Genomic DNA, 15632 nt, shown 5'->3' with positions numbered 1-15632 from the left:
ATAAAAAATAAAAAGCTGCGGTTTCTTTAAGACATCCGAGCAAAACAACTGTCCTACCGTGGAGGAGGGAGGGAAGAAGAGAGGGAGGGAAGGAGGGTTGGCTGGAGGACCGAATGGCAGCTTTTACGCAGAGGGTAGTCTCACCTGCTGAAACGCACTTCACCATTCAGCACTACAGAGCACTCTTCCGCGCTCCCCTCCAATTAATAAACACGCCTGCGAGGTCAGCGCTTCGTTTCGCTTCTTCGGGGTTGTTTTGTTTTGTCTTCAGCTCCATTTTGATGCGACGAGCTTGGTTATCCTATCATGACCCCAGCGTATGGATCGTCTTTGCCCGAGTAGGCGAACAAAGCGCATCAAGTCTCTCCAGAGAGGTGCCTCCCCCCCCAAAATCTCGGATTTTTCTCAGTAAGTAGGCTACTCGGGATAGCCATTTGGCATTTATCGGCTGTTTTTCTTGTTGTAAAGCTGCCTTGTATCTAATTCACTTGGAAAGAACTCGCTATTAAAGATGGATACGGTATTTCTTAGTCCGACGGATAGGCATTTAATTTAGGGAACACCCGATCCCACTGTTGGACAAAAAATAATGGGAAGATTTTGGATAGCGCTGGACACCTTATTGGTTTCCTGGGAGTAGAACAGGCCCGTGTCGATGCTCGAAAGCAAAAAAAAAAAAAAAAAAAAAAAAAAGCTCACCACTGCAGACTACATCCAAATACTTCATTTCCAAAGGCGTGAATTGCTATATGTCAAAAACACATCCGTGCGCTGATAAAATATACTGACAAGCACATTACGAACAAAAACTATGGAGCACACTGGGATCGAGGAGGTGAACCAGACGCACCAGCAGCAGCATGAACCCATCAGCTTCGGCATCGACCAGATCCTCAACAGCTCGGACCAGTCCAGCGGCTGCATGCTCCCCAACCGGACCGGTGACCCGGATTACGCGCTGGCCTCTAATGTCTACAGCAACGGGTACAACAGCGTCTACAACCCGGCCTGCTCCATGGCAGCAGCAGCGGGTTTAGCCGGCTCCTATAATGTCAACATGAACATGAACGTCAGTATGAACATGAACATGAACGTTAACGTGAACTCTGGAGGTGCAGGTGGGGTAATTCGGGTGCCGGCGCACAGGCCCATGCCGCCTCCGCCACCGCCACCCGCCGCTGCTGCTCCTCATCCACCCCCATCGACGCATCCACCGGGCATCGGACCCGGCATCCCCTCGATGCCGGGGATGGGAATGGGGAATGCAGCAAACTTCACATTTCCGTGGATGGAAAGCAGCAGAAGATTCGCCAAGGACAGATTAACAGGTAAAGAATAAATCTTATCCTGGTCCCACAACACTTGTAGTTTAATGTTTTTCATGAACACAGACATAGTAGGTCAGAAAGCAAGACCTCGTTATTTACCACCAAAAAAGTGAATATTTTCCTGACAGCCACTAAAGAGGAAATTATGAATTTACTAACACTTGTGTTGAAAACAACCTCCGACCGACGAAGCGTGAAGTGGGCCTAATGGCTCAACAATGTGGCGCTGATGATTTCATCTTTAGGTTGTAATCTATAACGAATCATATATGCGCACACAGTCAGTTTTATTATGCTGGAAGGGCAGCCTGATAAACGAGTGGAGAAATTGACTCGGACATGCTGATGAATCAGTATTGGACCATCACTCTCCATTTACAGCGGATGACGGATAACGACGTCCCCCGTTTTTTCATGAGGATGAATGATTTTTTTCCCCCTCTCCCGGAGAGCCAATTGAGAAAGCAAGAAGATGAGTCACCGTAGTAACAATATATGACATGTTAAATTCTAAACAAGAATGTATTATTATTATTATTATTATTATTATTATTATTATTATTAGTAGTAGTAGTAGTATTATTTGAGCTGAGTAAATTAGGCTATTAGATTAAATGTTATGACACAGCAGTAACCTATAATTGGACAACAGCTACAATATTGCTTGCAGACTTACTCTAGCAGACTATATGTAGACTTCAGTGGGTTTTTTTTTTTTAATTTGTAGTTTTTATTTCCAATTTTACTTCTTTCAGAACCAGCTGCTTTTATTTTTTTCCTTAAAAATGAAATTCACCGAAGTCAATTTTTGTGCCATTTGGGCTTTTAATACCCACGATGAGTTACATAATTCCTGCCTATGTTTTTTATTCAGGTGTCTGCAAACACATGCAGCCATTTTTGTTCCCAAAACCCCACACGCCCTTCAACACTATCAGAATCACATGCTACTTAAAGGCTGACATCGTTTTTTTATTTGTTTCCTTCTCAATCCAAAATGAGATATTTGCTTTACTTATTTAAATATTATATGTATGCTTATTTAAATAATGAAATGTAATGCAATTGAAGATAAGTTCTTTTCTAGTATAACGACTATATATTGTTTATAATAAATTATATGAAAAACATACGAAACATAATTCTCAGAGAGAAAATGGTAAAAAAAAAAAAAACGATTGCCAATAAAATTTTAATGGAATATGCTGAGATAGGTAAACGTATTTCATAAAAACGATTTCTGCGTTCTCTGTTTTCTTTTTTTGGGTGGGGGAGGGGTGGTTCAGCTTATATTTTTCTCATGACCTCATTGCTATAAAGGAAGAACATCATGGATTTGCGCGCGCACGCCCCCTCCTCTCCATGCATTAAATATTCACTCTTCAGTTCTTTCTACCTGATTAATTATTAAATACCGGGGGACGATATGTCATCTGCAAAAAGATACAGTGTAAATAGGCTTATCAATTTTACTCATAGTCACCGAGGGCCCCTCGTTTAATTTCTCTCAGCTTTGTGTCGCTGTAATTATTTCGCAGCTTATATCTTTCCTCTGTATTGATCAGCCAAAGATCACCAGCAGCAGGAACAGCTACAGCAGCAGCTACAGTAGCACTATCCACACATACACACACACGCGCGCAGACACACACACACATTCAGATATACACACACAAACACTCCAGATTTAGCCTGCTCTGTTTCCTATAAAAGGCCGTAAATCAAATGGACTATCATCTATCCTGATGGGTAGAGCACCGTTTTAAATGTTTCTCCTTGTTTCTTGTTTTTCCTTTTCGCCTTCCAAGTTGAAACCGGAGGAGAAAAACGGTCCCGTGCAGCTTTAAACAGCTAAACATGTTGCCAAATGCTTCCAGCTCTGGCATTCGTGGCAGGATTTCTTTCTTTTTTTTTCTTGCAGAGATGTAAACGAAACCTGTTAACTTCGACAATAGATTCTCATTTTTCACGCCGGGATGCCTCCCACATGGCACAAACTCGTGTTATTAATCACAGTAAGCTGGATTGGACTGTCGCAAAAGATTTACGGGTTATAAGGGGCATCATTTATCCATCTGTAAAGATACACTTCATGTAGCCTACTGATGAATCCTTGGTGGTCACCCACTCCTCTGTGTATTCACTCAGCGCTTACAGGCCTAAAATGTTGTGCGTCAGGCTATTTTATTACAACTAATTTATGTGTTATTTTATTTTTATTTATTTCTGAAGGACGAAGTGAAGTGAAGAATTAAGTTTAAGTTCACCAGGGTTAGCTAGCTGCTATTTTCCATCTGCTGTTCCTGAACATGTAGGCAAAAATCAACCAGAGAAGAATAAAATCATACAAAAAGCCGCACCGTGCGTAAAAGTACACACGCACTACTATAGCAGCAACAGCAGCAGTAGTAGTCGGAGGCTAACAGTAGCCACCTTTATTTTTCAATGTACTCTGCTCAAAAAAAATAAACAAACCCGTCTATATACGGGTTCAAGATTTATTTGTAATGTTATTTTTTTCACATTATTATTTTTTTTACGTCAGAAACGAATTAAAAAAAATAATACATTAATAACATAAAACATAGCACAATAATATGTAATGAAAATTAAGACTAGTTAGTAACTGAAGAAAAATGTAATGGATAGTGAAATGAAAAGTGGGCTTTACAGCACAAAATGTCAAGTAAAATATGTACTAATTTTAAGAAACCAAGCCTTTTACCACTAGTGATTACTACTACTACTACTACTACTACTAATATAATAATAATAACAATAATCTAACAGAAATTTGTAATCTGTGATGAAGGATCAAAGTACATAATAATATGTTCTTTGAATTGTTTGGACATTTTGACAATAAACAGAGCAATAATACAGCGTCTTTCACTGTAGACCACCTAACAGCAATAAAAGAAATATAATTAAAGCGCCTTTTCTCTCCTGTATATCTGTGTCTGGGTGTAAATGGCAGCAGGGCCGAAAAAATATGATTTTATTTCAGAGCTGAACCCGCTCCTGCCCTTTTGCTTCCACGCTGGCCTGATTTTCCGTGTGACAAAAGACAGTATCCCTGCTTTTTGTTGCGTATAGTGTAATAAATAGCAATATATGTTCATGTTATATTTCAATATCCCCTTTAGAATCCTTCACGGATATATTTATTAGATTGCTACAAAGGTAATATCCGCCGTGGGGACGGGAGGCGCTGTCACCGGGAAGTGTTATTAAGTATAAGTGGTTTTATTATGGCAAACATATTCTCCACGGTAGCATTTTATTTTTTGATATGCTTATGCTAAATTGTGTTATCCAGGCAACAGATTTAGCATTCGCACCCATTTTCTTTTCCATTTGATGAAGAGGCAGAACAAAATGTGCAATGTGTTTTGCAGTATTTATTTTTGGTTGCTGGTGATTCTTTTCATTTTCTTTGTTTCATGGGAACACTTACATGATCGCTTTTTTGTTGGGGATAATGGCCACATACAGACTGCTTAACTGTTTTCCGAGCTATAGGAAAACAATTAATTATTAGAAAAATAATTATGTTTTACAGCTTTATTTAATAACTCATTTCCTAATTGTGGAAGCTCTAAGCTCGTGGGACTTATTATACCCTTACATTTGGAATCTGTACAGGAGTGGTATTCTTCTTCAGATACAAATTACTGCCATCAGTATTTCTGATATATTTCAGATTTATAAAATTTTGACTAGTATATTTGTTATTCCATATGGCTTTAATTTTCGGTACTATTATTTGTAACACATTACTTATAATCCAGTTATATCCAGCTAGTTTACACTGACTGTCACTAAACTAACCTACTCACTGATGCAATTGAGCAAGGGCATTCTTAATTGGTTTGGCTTAAAATCCAGCACATTGCATAATTCGTTTTGATTCTATACTGCAGTTCACAGTCTCGATAATTATAGTAATGGATAAACCTGAAGGCATATGGAGTAAAACCAAAGAAAAAAAAAAGCATTAAACATGTCTGGTGGGGTATCACACCACTGGATCATATATTTATCAGGATTTTGCACACTGTAAAGCAAAGCCTTGCTGTACTTGTCAGGTCTAAAGGCTGCTGCTGCATGTTAGGTTGCCTCTGAACGTGCTTGTATGTGCCTGGCCCATTACTTAGCCCACAGATGGCTTGAAATAGCCATCTAATGCTGTATTAGTTAGCCAGACCTGCCGCTGGGAGCAACAACAGGCACGCTTGCTTTCTCTGTGGGACCCATAAAGCTCCAAATAGATTTGGGCAATGACACAAAAAGCAAAAATGATATGTTGCTTAACATATGTGCTGTACATTTAAGACTCCACTTTAAAGTTACTGTAAGAATGTGGCTTTACAGGAGATTTAGAAACACACTATGAAGTCCAATAAGGGCCGTATAATTCAGTATTAAGGACTGTGGAGGTGCTCCAGTCCATTGTGAGCACCTATAGTAGTGTTATAGAAATATCTTGGGGATTTTGTCATTAGAAACTCATGATTAAATACTACAGATGCCGGTCTAAGTCCCAAAAGGAATATTGGAGGGGTACAATTACCATTTTTTATTATTATTGAGCATCAGAGCAGCACATAACGTGAAATTGTTATAAGAATATTAACATAGAAGATTAAAAATAATAATGAGAGGGAACGAAGAGGTCATGGTCACTATAAATCCATGCAAAAGCCAATAACTGTAGCACATTTTCACTTCAGACACTAAATCTGTGCTACTAATTTGCACTTACGTGATGTTAACTTTATGTGACCTACCGTAACAGTGCATAGTAGCTATTCATCTTTACTTTACAAATCATTTGTTTGTGTACGCTTCAATTTGCCACTCATGTTCAGCACCATCAGGGGACGTTGGCGGCTCCCTTGAAATGACTGCCAAGTGCGTAATAACTTCATGTTCTATTTTACATCCAAATTGTCATCGTCTGTATAGCAAATGAATTTTCAAGTCGCTGAAAACTCTGAGAACAGCAGCAGCAGGAGGAGCAGCAGCAGGAGCAGCACGTAACCCTGAGGGGACACCTATGCAGATGTTTTCATATTCATTTTGGCTCCTGGTGAGCTTTTCTGACAAAACAAAAACAAATAAACACCCTGTAAGACAGCAGGCAAAACAGCTTGCTGGGAACGGATGACATAGAGATAGAGAGAGAAGGAGAGAAGACAGAAAGTATTTTTTTTTCTCTTTTCTTCTGCTGATTTCCATTCAGAATGAGAATGTGGCTTGGGAGTGGATCTATGGCCAACGATCTCATTACATTTATTGATCTTCTGTTTACCCATGGCTGACAAAATAGACAGGATTCATAGATATTTTATGATGCAAGAAGATAAGTTGTTATTAATACCCGGCAGTTGAAAGAGAACCACGAGGCACTGAGGCAGAGAGTGAAGAAAAACACAATGTACACCCTTACAGTGCAAAACTGCAGTATAAAGTGTATTATATTGTGTCTATATTCTAAATAGTAATGCGTGTAAAGTTTATGACAGCCTATTCTGCAAAAAATGATGTCACTGTGCAAGAAGTTACACAATTGCAAATTGAGGTTATTGCTTGAGTTGTAATGACACACACTTCATGTTTGTGCTCCAAGACATTTTGCAAATATCAAATATTTTTTAAATGTAATTATTGTGATGAAAAAAGACCCACCAAAATCTACTTTCCTTCAGAAATTGTGTTTTGTTAGGCTTACAATTATATTATGTAGGTCTGTGAATAGTACTTATGGAGCTTCATCACATTGTCAGAGGATGACCTTGGCTGTAGGTTTTTGATTGGTCAGCCAGGGCTTGATTTATCTGTGTAATCCTGCTAGATGTCACTTATTTTTTTTTCTGAATGGCATATATCTCATTTCTTAGCTAAAGATCTCCAAATGCTAACTTAAGAGACTAGAAGCAAATGGCATTAAAGTAGACTCTGTTCATCATTTAGGCCCCTTCATGTGATTAGCTGTTATGCGTCGGTGCCCGCCCGGCGGCAGCTGCTGCTGTGCTCCAGATGCGGGACCTCACTGTGTCTCCCTTTCCTTTAGGGGAGCAGGCAGAGGAGAGCCGAGCTGGAGAGGCCACAGGGGGGCCGGGGGCCACCGGATCCCTCTGTCCTCTCCCCAAGGGAGACATCGGCAGGGTCCCTGTCTGGAGCACGGTGGAGACATTAGCCAAATGTTATTACCCCGAGCTTGCCCACCTGCGAGACGGCAATGGCCTTCTAGCAGACTATCCTTTTCCAAAGGGTGCTTGCCCAGGTGAGTCACCCCCTCTCCCCCACCAAAAAACCTCACCTGTAGCTAATTGTTAAGAGCCACCATCGTGTGCCACCAGAAAGTATAGACTGGATTTAAAACAGCATTTGAAATCTTAATATGCGTCAGTATTTTTCACGTCTTTATCCTCTAGCACTTTAAATTTTGAAGTGATAATTCACATACCATTTTTCTACTTCTGCCTCAATTACTTTTTCCTTGGATTTTCTGTTTGCACATCTCAGCGTGCTCTTCAGAAATGGAAAATGTGGCAGTGACGTTATCTTCTTCAGTTGGCAGCTTCTAGGCCTTCTCTTAAGACTCCCCAAACATCATAGCTTTGTTTTTCAGTTAGCAGCAAATGAACAATAATTTTTATCTTACCAAGGAATGGAAAGCTAGCTAGGTTTATGAGTCTATAGAAATAAATCCTCAGGGGAAATGCATTTATAATTCAGAAGAACAGGTCACTCCAGCTTAGAAATGGAAATAAGTAACCAATCAAGCATTCATGTTAAATCTCTAGAATTTTACAAATTTAAAAAACACTCATCAGACAAATTAATCCTCTTTTTCCTCCCTCTTTCAGCTGCCCTCTCGCCCTTTTCTGTGACCCGTCGAATCGGCCACCCGTACCAGAACCGGACGCCACCTAAGAGGAAAAAGCCTCGCACCTCCTTCAGCCGGGTGCAGATCTGTGAGCTTGAGAAACGTTTTCACCGACAGAAGTACCTGGCATCGGCCGAGCGTGCCACCCTGGCCAAGGCGCTGAAGATGACGGATGCACAAGTTAAGACCTGGTTTCAAAACAGGCGGACAAAATGGCGGTAAGATTACAGGAGGGTGTTATTGGATGCTAAAGTAACATAGTTCTCCGTTCTACGTGTCACGTCTTGTTCTTTTTTTTGCATCCCACTATATACTTAAGCAAAACAAACAGGCCTTGATGGTTTTTGACTTCATTAGGACAGGATGTTTGCGCAGAATTACAAATCTTCTTGTCCCACAAACTGACATTACAGAATGTGTCTCTGTTTTACACTTGCGTCCAAAAATGCTTACTGGTGTCTTACTTTGAAGACAAGTAAAATGGCCCACATTGCATTGAAGGAGTTGTACAACACAACACCTATTTTGCTTAGCTTAGCTGCCAGTCGAGGCCAGTTCACTTGACCAAGCACAATTACTCCTGAGCCTCCTGAAAGGCCTTTTAGAAACCTGCTGTCCAAAGCAATACTGAAACACTCACAGGAGGAATTGACTGCCGAGTCCATGAAAAAAACACACACTCATTCACTTCATTCTAACTGTTGTTTATAGCCATTTGAAAGTAAATGAGTAGGAAATCAAATTATGATGCCCTGCCCCTTGTTAAAGGAGCAGGATACATATTTCAAACGCATATTACACACAGCTAAATTACCTTAAGTCATTACCCTAAGGGTTTTTATGTGTAAATGGCTTTAAAGCTTTTTCGAATGATTTTCTATTTAAAAGTTAAAGAAAACAGTTAAAAATCACTGCCTTCTTTGTTGTAAATTAAAGTATAATATAGAATTTTGGTTTAAGGATGTTCATTTACATTTTCTTTAAAAAAATGCATTTATAGAAGAAAAAAAACCCTGCAGCAATCATGTCCTTAAGCCATAAAATGCTAATGCACAGTTTCCACTACAAAGTGCAGTAAAAATGAATTTGCTTAAAATAAACAGCAGACTGAACGGCATGTCACGAGTAACAAGGGAATTGGCTTAACTCGCTTTTCTGATTTCCTACTTTTGCTGAGATTTATGCCATTTCCCTGTAGTGTGCACCTGATAGGATGAGCATGAGGGATGTCTTTGTGTGACGACTACGCGAGTAACAAGAGGATGATCAAATCAACAGCCAGGGAATCAGATTATGATAATGCTGTTAACAATAATGTGTGGCTAATGGATGGAGGTTGGCGTGCTTGAAAGAGTGTTTTTAGAGGTGTGCTTATGCTGGTGATTTCTAGCTGCCATTTGTATTTTGCTTTATATTTTTAAGAGAATTGAAAATTTATTACATGTTGTTTAACATATCATTTCCAAATGTGTGTAAATAAATCACCATGAATTATTCTGTTATGGTAATAAGAAATTTTCAAGACTGATAGAGTAAAATGTTCCACTGTTTATAGATATGCTTGCCTTTGTAAAGTAATCCAAGTAAATTGCCAAAAGTATTTACATTCACTATTTAAATTGAAATAGAAGTGTAATTTTTGTTGAGTACTAAAACACCAGTTCACTCTGGAGGTTTTCCAACATAAACGCTACAAAACAGGCTGTTTTTTTAGGAAGACGCACGACTTTTCAACGCAGCAAATGTTGATATCAGCACAGCGCATATACAGGATGTGCGTAGTCGTTTCTTTGAAAAGAAAAGAAACAGATGCAACTTTTCACCTTGAGGCAGGAAGTGCTTTGTATGTCTTCCCCCTCTATTAGTCACGTTCCTTCAGCAACACCTGTCACTCATCTTGATCAGCTGTCATGTAGCCAAAAGCAGAAGGAGTATCTGGCACAGGTGTAGCACAAAGACAGAAGAAAAAACAGGCAATTTGCAAATCCACATGATTTATTATGAAATTTGCAATCTCATCTGATCGCTAAAAGCTTTTTTTGTTTTCCTTGATTCCTTTGACTTCTTTGATCAGTGGCTTTTTACTATATATATCTATATATCTATAGATATATCTATATATATAGATATATATTTTTTTTTGTTATTTTCAGGCATTGCAGCATATGATTGAAATTCTTCACCACCAGTACACAAGACTGCCAGCTTTTTCTTGGTTTTGTCAATTAGAAATGATAATAAATGAGCCCTGGATATGCTAACTTATCCAGGAAAATTTTAACAGAAGCACCTAATACAGAATTGCAGATCTATTCTACATATCGTGTCTGTTTAAAAAGTAAAGAAAGAAGGAGGGAGAGAATCCCACTGTTTCTTTATTAAAGCATAGCACACAGCTAAAACGCTCTGGCACGTGGTACAAGTCGATACTGTGTACAATCGCCATAAAAAGAAACATTATATTGGTCTTAAATCCTCCTTTGCTCTCCTTTGTCTCCTCCTTTCACCCAGGAGACAGACTGCGGAGGAGAGGGAGGCTGAGAGGCAGCAGGCCAACCGGCTGATGCTGCAACTTCAGCAGGAAGCTTTCCAGAAGACGTTGAGCCAGCCACTGCAGCCGGACCCACTCTGCCTGCACAACTCCTCCCTCTACGCCCTGCAGAACCTGCAGCCCTGGGCAGAAGACAATAAGGTGACCTCCGTCACCTCTGTAGCATCTGTAGTGTGAGCGTGTATGAGTGTGTGTGTGTGTGTTTAGAAGAGAAAGGGAGGGAAGGGGAGAAAACAGAATGTCTTGATCAAAGTGTCGTGAGTGTGAATGGACACAAAAGAGGAATTTCTTCCAAGACTGACATTCAAAAACTCAGAACCATTTTGGGATATCATAGATGCAGGATGCTTACTTTGGAAAAAAAATCAAATCAAATAATGGACAATGTGCTTATTCACTCATTGATCGTTACCAGCAACATGGTGGGGAAGAGTGTGTAGAGAGAAAGACACAGCTATCGGTTACTGACCAGACCTGCAAAACACTGTTTGCGGACTTCACAGCACAGGAGCCGCACTTACATTGATGTTTGTCAAAACTAAGCAAGTCTAAAACTGTTATCTTAAATATCTAAAGCATGTTGAGTAATTTCCTGCCTTACACCAAGTTTCCACTCTCCCTTCAGCTGTCGGTCTAAAAGAGAAGAGGGCACTTTATCCCTAAGTGCCAGGAAACAAATGGACACCTCTGTACATGCCCAACTGTCAAGACTGTACCCTCTTTTGCCTCTGGATCCCTCACAAGGTGGCAGAGAGACTCTCTGCCAAAAATGGCAAAAAGAGACCTCATGTTTTCGCTTTTGACTTTGTAACAATGTAGTAAATGCATGTTTCAACCCTTTTCTGTGTGCACTCGGATGTACCATTGAAGTCAGCGGCTGCCAAGGTGGATCTCCTCCCCAACTGCAGTGTTCAAATGGTAGTGGATTGGTGAAAGCCCTGATCACGGATTCCTCATTATGTCGAATTTAAAGGTGTTTTATATTAAATAATATTGTGACTTTTTGAAAAGATGACAAACCTCTCCGTTTTTCTTGCTTCTTATTGTCTTGTTGGGTTCCCTCACTCACTTCCTGTTTGTTGTTTGTCACCATTATGAAAACTGTGCAATAATACTTTATGATTTTAGGGATGTAGTTAGCCTCATGGGAATTGGCTATGATTACACATTAAAGTTTCAAACCACCCAAAGGTAAGATACCATCAAACTGTATGAGTAGGACAGAGCAATACCTTTTTTTATCCATAAAAACTGATGACTACAGCTCCCATGTGTGAACGTGAAGCAGGGCGTTGCCGAAAAAACAGCAAGCGTGCTCGGCAAAAGCCTCCCTGGATAAATAAAAGGTTTGAAAACCGATGCCAGCTCAAATTAGAATGAGAGTACATGAGAAAGTACGAGCTGTGCCTGTGCCAAATGAACATCTGAAATGCGGCAGCCTGATTTTGTTTGTATTTTTGTTTTACTCCACTGAACTGCGAGGACTTAACGAAGCAGTTGGCCAGTGATTGGTGCAGGAAACCAAGCAACAAATGAAAGGCTAACAAGTTTAGCCTTTTTCTGTGGGTCACTGATTGAGATAGCTTCTCAACAGCAGGGATAGCAGGGAACGGCTGAAACTATCGGGGGCCAGATATCTTGTTTAATAATGTCATTCCTTCCTTCATCCCAGCACAAAAAAAACATATTTCATAACCGAGTGAGATCAACAGTTACCTTAAACAAGAATTTTGATGCTTGATTTGATCAGAGTTCATTTGCCTTTTACTGTAATCCAGCAGGAATGCAAATCTCAACCCTAAATAATCTCCCAAATACCTGTTGCCTTTTTTATGGTTAATGTATCTTTACGTTTCGAAAGAGTTTCTTCTTTTGGCCAAAAAGAATGCGATTAAACTTAAACTTACGGTAAATGTACAAGCGGAATGCCAAAAGACAGCACTATTATTTAGAAAACGAAAACAAAACATCCTCTATTGGAGAGTAGCCATTTTTGGTGTTTGCCTCCATTGTTGTCTGGGCGAATCGTGGCCACCTGCGCACCAGACAGTCGTAAACATTTGTTATCAACACATCCAGCCTATCGTGCTTATCGCCCAAGTCAAAACAAAAACGACCTAGGCAGACCTAGGCACAGTAAACACATCATTCAGGTTCCCTGCTTGTAAATGAGCCTTCAACACAAAGAACGTCACAGGAAATGGGCCTTGTTGTGCTCTATCTTCTTTCCTTAACAGTGAGCTACTCAGTTCCTTTGGACTGTAAAGCATAACATCAACCTCCTGTTAATCTTGGCTGTACCTGCCACTGAAAAATACCTATCAAAAGGCCTGTCCCTTTCCTTCTTTTTTGAGATCTGCCTGTTTGAGCCTTGCCTTTCTCTTAGAGCAGCTTGATGATGTGGTTCGAAACAGCTGTCTGCAGCTGCAGCCACCCTCAACAACCCTCTGTTTTCTCAGAGGCATAGGGCCAATGTTTAGTCAGTTTCCAGAGCGTCTTGCCTGGTTGAGATCGTGTCAATAACAGCCAGCTCTCCAGGTGAATCCTCCTCAACCCCCACTTCCTCCGCTCCCTGCTGCTTTCATCTCTCTATCTCGAATGCCTTGAAGACGTGACTTGGCCCATTTTAGAAAAATTCCTTCCTTTTACCGTTTTCAAAACTGCTCATTGTGTTTTGCTACAGGTGCTTAAAGATTTTTTTCCTCCTCTCCTATCGTGGCACTGGATTTTTTTTCTCCCACCCCCCTCTCTGTTGCCACTGAGGAGCCCTGTCCTTATCCAATAAAATGTCACCACACAAGATGAACAAGAACAAAGAGGCTCAAGGTATATCAGACTTCCTATCAAGCATTTTGTTTTGAACAGGAGAACCATAAACGCAAAAAGTACTCACCACGTTGTGCTGTCTCCTCCAATCAGCTGTTTCCATTCTTGAGAAATGCAGTAAACATTTAAGCCGTTATCAGGCAGTTGTTGACGCTTCGGTGGGTTTAGCTCTTCAAGCATTGAAAGTTTGACTTCTATAGTATGATTATCAAGTCAGATCTGCTCTTGTGCAATAAATATTTCCTACTTGTTATCACCCTGCATATTTTAGTGTCGATATATACATCTATCTATCCATCTATCAACATATATATATATATAAGTAAAATGCCTGTGACCTGCACATTTGGTACAAAAAGCATAATTTTACAGCCTCATCTGGACAATAAATATACTAAATTCCATTTAATCCAGTGACATATTTGTCATTCTTTACAAAACCAAGCATTTGATAAGTTTTATTTCCAGACTGGCTTGATGCCATGACACCAATGTTCAAATCCCATGGCATATCTACGGCATAAATAAACGGGATATAAAATCTTTGAGATTCTTTTTTTCTAGATGTAATGTCATCACTCAGCAGTTATAACAACTTTTCCGTCTGTGGCAGCTGCAATATTTCAGAGGAAGGCAAACACAGTCTGACACTGCCAAACTGCTAATGTGTTGACACGCAAGGCTTTGTTGACAAAAGGTCATCTATGGTTCTTGGCTCTAAAGTAGTTCTGTGATCCTTTTGTGTAGCAGAAAATGCTCAATGAAGAAGAACTCTACTGAAGATTAACAATATACTTGGTAGCCGTTTGCATTAAATCCGCAAAATACTCCAAAGGTGATCTGTGCAGTTTACCTCTATTGCTTTGTCAATTGTGACAGATTTTTGAAAAAGGTGCATATAAGCAGATTATTACATGTGGGCAAATTAGGCTTGTCAGCAAGTTTAGCTCTGTTTGATAAAACACCCAAATAAGGTTAAACAAATTTATTTTTTATGTTTGATGAAAAGTTTGAACCACAAACAATAGATTTTCTTAGAGAAATGTTATTTTGAACACCGGTATCAGTTCAGACTCAGAACCATAATCCTCTGCTGATGAATGTAATGGTAATACTACTTAGATTTTGTAGTTTGTATTCAGAAATGCCATTCTTTATTATTCCCTTTATCTTCTTTTATTTTGAATAGGGTAGATATATACGTGTTCAAATGATGCTAACTGGTTTAAATGGACATATTAATGTTTTCCAGTACTAAACACATCCATGGACGGGATTCGGCCTGAATTGGCAAGTAAAACCCTAACATTTACAAAGATATATAAAGTCATACAGAATATTTAACAAAAAGTGCACATGATTTTATGGCAGAGAAGTAGAAGGCAAGACGGTTGAAAATATTGGTTTAATATGATAATTTAAAAAAACAAACAAACAAGGAAATTCCATAAGGATCAAGTCAGAAGTCAAAGTGACGAATGAGGAACTCTTTCTGCTGTTTGATGCCACGACATGAATAAACTCTGTCTGTTGACTTGATATGCTCTCATGTCTCTCTCTTTGATGTACACACATATACAATTGAACCCTAAGTGTGTGCAAACAGTTACACTTTTGCATATTTACACATAAGAATGCATACAAGGAAAAGAGAACAAGGAAATGTGAGCATTTCCCTGTTAAGGTTAGGAGGAAGGAAAATTTATACAGTAGTGGGAATATGTAGATGGGAACATTTCATTGTATGTTCTTTTTATCTCATATGGTAAAATTATTCTAGCATAACTGTAATCTCAAAGAAGTACTTAAATTTTTTATTAAGCAGTATAAGCTAATTGGTGATAGAAAATGACCAGTCACCAGCAACTTCATACATTCATACAGTCTTACAGCATTACTATCTGTGCTAAAGTGCAAAACTAGTTTTGAGTAATGCCCATGCACATCAAAGTCACATCATTCATGAGAACGGATCTGCAGACGTGTCCCAACAGTACATGACACTTTAAAGCTTTCTCAAGCTTCCAGGCAT

At 39.5% G+C, this 15632-nt stretch overlaps 1 protein-coding gene across 2 annotated transcripts; it reads left to right on the top strand.

Annotated features, from left to right (window-relative positions):
* The first annotated feature begins 290 nt into the window (after nt 1-290).
* Nucleotides 291-15331, top strand: tlx2 (T cell leukemia homeobox 2). Of its 2 annotated transcripts, XM_040010429.1 has the most exons (5): nt 291-1328; nt 7405-7617; nt 8204-8441; nt 10735-10915; nt 11400-15331. In XM_040010429.1, the coding sequence occupies exons 1-5, from the start codon at nt 812-814 to the stop codon at nt 11409-11411; spliced, it is 1161 nt and encodes a 386-aa protein (XP_039866363.1). In that variant the 5' UTR covers nt 291-811; the 3' UTR covers nt 11412-15331. The 2 variants fall into 2 exon arrangements, with proteins under 2 accessions (XP_039866363.1, XP_039866364.1); XM_040010430.1 differs by lacking the exons at nt 7405-7617; nt 11400-15331 and having other exon boundaries at nt 10735-11393.
* The last annotated feature ends 301 nt before the right edge of the window (nt 15332-15632 follow it).

This window comes from Simochromis diagramma, unplaced genomic scaffold, assembly GCF_900408965.1.
Source record: "Simochromis diagramma unplaced genomic scaffold, fSimDia1.1 OVJJ01000585.1, whole genome shotgun sequence".
Classification (NCBI taxonomy): Eukaryota; Metazoa; Chordata; class Actinopteri; order Cichliformes; family Cichlidae; genus Simochromis; species Simochromis diagramma.
This window is presented reverse-complemented; position numbering and strand designations above follow the sequence as displayed.

Excerpts from the sequence above, each read along its gene's own strand:
- tlx2 (XM_040010429.1), top strand. The coding sequence starts at position 812 with ATGGAGCACACTGGGATCGAGGAGGTGAACCAGACGCACCAGCAGCAG. Across the intron at positions 1,329-7,404 it reads CGCCAAGGACAGATTAACAG|GGGAGCAGGCAGAGGAGAGC; the intron begins GTAAAGAATAAA and ends CCTTTCCTTTAG. Across the intron at positions 7,618-8,203 it reads TCCAAAGGGTGCTTGCCCAG|CTGCCCTCTCGCCCTTTTCT; the intron begins GTGAGTCACCCC and ends TCCCTCTTTCAG.